Source organism: Austrofundulus limnaeus, unplaced genomic scaffold (assembly GCF_001266775.1).
Source record: "Austrofundulus limnaeus strain Quisiro unplaced genomic scaffold, Austrofundulus_limnaeus-1.0 Scaffold112, whole genome shotgun sequence".
NCBI lineage: Eukaryota > Metazoa > Chordata > Actinopteri > Cyprinodontiformes > Rivulidae > Austrofundulus > Austrofundulus limnaeus.
In genome coordinates this window covers 244,177-247,437 of record NW_013952514.1, presented here as the reverse complement: position 1 = coordinate 247,437, position 3,261 = coordinate 244,177, and the positions used below count along the sequence as shown (strand labels likewise).

The window sequence follows — 3,261 nt, the reverse complement described above, 5'->3', positions numbered from 1 at the left end:
CAGTAAATACCAGTACTCTCAGAAATGAACAATCTAACTAAAACATACACCCAAAATAAAGTGTGGGGTGTCTTTGTACAGTCAAATACACAAAAACAGTAACACAACTAATAATCTCATTTGAACAATGTCTGTATTTCTCACACGTACACACCTGAAATGTTCATTGACAACAAAAGAGCTGCTCTTCAGCTGAAATACCGACTATGCCGCTGCCCCCACTGGGGCATGGCTGCAGATAAGGGACAAAACAACAAGGTGATAGTGTTTTCCCTCACCCAGAAAAGTCGGTGGAAAGTATCCCATAGTTAAAGATGAAGACTCTGCTCACGTGGCATGCCGTCAGATAGCCCATAGCTGTCACCATGGTGTACCTGCGAGTGTGGGGGAGAGTAAACATTAGTGAAGCAGAACGACGACCACGGGGACAAATTACTGTGAAACAACTACAGGTACAACAAGGAGGGAGCCACCTCTCCCTGTATTGTTACATGACTCATGGACCTTAAAGTTAGGACCGATGGCAAATTTCTAGGAATAGCTTTGTTCTGCTTTTAATGTGATTAGTCACAAGAAACTGTTTTTAAATGATTGTGGTTTTAACTTTATTATTTTTATAGTATTTTTGAATATAAAAAAACACACACACAAACTGCTGGACTACACTTTTGTTACAAACTTTTGAACATAAAAACAAAACCAAAAAAATCACTTTTGCAGGAATGTCTTGCTGCATACATTTTTACCATGTTACTCACTATTTTGTTAACATTACAAGACAAAGTATTTCTTCCTAGTGGACTACATAGTTTGAACAATGGGAAATAAGAGAGTTCTCTTTGCATTTACCTAAAAAAAAGTACAATAATGATGCCCTTCAATGTTCAGAAACTGCAACTTTACAGGTCGTGTTTGATCTGTGGGGGTCCAAACTCAGTTACTCAAGAGGGCCAAAATTCACAACTTGGACCAAGCACAGGGCCACTTTGTCACTTTTTAATAAAAAAAATTATTTTACAAATTATTCTTATAGAACTACAAATGACATTTTGCAAATTGTGTTTTATGTACCATTTCTAACACACATAATCTAATGGATAAAGTAAAAAAAAAGATCACATTTAGAAAAACGCATCATTAGCTTTCATTTATTATGCCTTTCTTTCAATCAATGTGTTTCATTTATGGTTTCTTAGAGATTCATCTTATCACAACACAGCAAATCAGGTAAAAAAAAAAAGAAAACCCTCAATAAAAATGTAATCATTTGAAAAAATAAGAAAAAATGAATAAAAAAGATGATTAAAGTTGATTCTCGGTTACTCTTTTCGCACCAAAGTCAAAGATTACTGAAAAAATTCAAACCTAATTCTCTTGGCTTGAAAGTTGGCCTGCTGTCATGAGAAGACTGCACTAAACACAGAAACAAAAAGAGAAACAATAAAACAAAAGTATTATCTTAGGGGACGGGTAAAACAGTGATGACGATCAGATTTGACCTTTGTGGTTAAACAAGCCATTTATCCACATCCTAAAAACAGACAACTCATGTTTTTACAGTTACCACAGCGGCTTTACAGAACCGGGTGTGTGCTTTTGTTAGGCACAAGAATTTCATTTAAAAAAACAACATTCTAACTTATTCAACAATTCTTCTCGTTTTGTATGTTTACCTTAGGCCGCGGTGTCACCATGATTCACCTTGCATTAACACTGAACTTGTTCCCGCTCTGCTCACGCACGTGTGAGCAGCACACCCACTCATGCCTCATTCATGTGCTTTCATTCATAAAGTGAGGCAAGACTTCAGAAACGCTTCACACACAAACGTAACGACAAAATTACCGAGATTTACAAATTTCTGCTATTGTTTGACACCAAAGTGGCAACACAAGGAGAGAGAGAGAGAGAGGGGAAAAAAAGAGCTTTTGAACATGAAGGCAGAAACACGCCGTCTGACTTTTATTGGTCGGACTCGTTGGGCTGGAAAATCAGGCTGCCTGACTCCTGACATCCATTTTACATTGGCTGCTTGTTTTATGGCAGTTCAGCCCAGATCAGAACAAGGATGACATAAACAGGCTGAATCACACAAGTGTTAGTCAGAGTTCAGAGGAAATATTTAAGGTGTAGCATTCCCTGAACATTCACTGCCTTTCATACCAGCACCAACACCATCAAATCCATCCAGTAGTTCATGAGATTATTTTTTTTTTTTTGGGTGGGGTGGGGTGGGGGGCATGTGGAGCTGCCTAAACTCTTGCTGGTACAAAGCACCGCCTATTTACACAAAGCTCCTCCCTGCAGCCAAACTCCCACCTCACAGAGCACCCCTACCTCGACGCATTTTTTTGAAAATATGCTGAAGAGGCAGTGTCTGAAACGGTAGGAGGTTCTTGAAGAGACAGTGGCCACTTTCAAGGCGTTTAGACAAACTATGATGCAAAGTCTTATACATTTTTGATATATACAGCATAGGGCTGCGCGGCATATGCGGTAGATGGAAGAAACAGTATGAAGTTGACCTACGGTAGAAATTTATACTCTATCGTCATTACATCATCGCACCTGTGTGAACAGGGCTCCCAGCGCAGAGACAACTGAGCAGGAGTTCGAAATTTAATGAAGAAAATCTAGCGTTTTTAAAACACGTATAGAGAGGATAAATCCGCAAAATATCCCCCTCCCGCTGTAGGAAAAGTTACGTTGTGTCACGGGATCATTTCCTCCTCCCTCTCCTCTCGCTGCACGTCCCGCAGAGCGAAGCTTTAACAACTGTAGTTTTTCACACCCAATTGTCAGAGAAAATACTTGTTTTTTATATATTGTTACCCACAGAGATTATTAAAAAAAGATGGACGTTCGTTCAGTCGTAAATCCATCTTGCTAATGTAAAGTCGGCTTCCGCTCTGATGATGATGAAAATGAGCACGCAGCAGAGCAGCAGCTGATATGTTCAGCAGGGAGAAGCTCATTGTTTGGCAGGCAGATATTAAAGCAAAAACATTGGGTTTGATTAAGATTACAGTTTTCTGAAAAAAAAATGTTCTAAAAATTACATTATCTTAACTTTTTATGATAATTCTCCACCGCGATATATACCGTTACCGTGAAGGGGTTCAGTTTATACTGTGGTATGAATTTGTGGTCATACCGCCCAGCCCTAAAGGACTCGACACACGGGCAGCGACAAACTACAGCGATTAATGGCTGTCATCGCAGCCAGGGTGAAACCCGACACACGGGACGCGATAGCGATCG

General features: G+C 39.6%; 1 protein-coding gene across 2 annotated transcripts in view; it reads right to left on the bottom strand.

The window, feature by feature from the left end:
- The window catches only part of mboat1 (membrane bound O-acyltransferase domain containing 1), a 34,671-nt gene that overhangs the window by 27,367 nt on the left and 4,043 nt on the right, over positions 1–3,261 (bottom strand). Inside the window, exon 4 of one of the 2 annotated variants that reach the window (XM_014014243.1) lies at positions 279–374. The exons of the other annotated variant lie outside the window; for it this stretch is intronic. Within the exon in view, the coding sequence (XP_013869697.1) occupies positions 279–374 (96 nt within the window). The remainder of the gene's footprint in view (positions 1–278; positions 375–3,261) is intronic. 2 annotated transcript variants of the gene reach the window in all.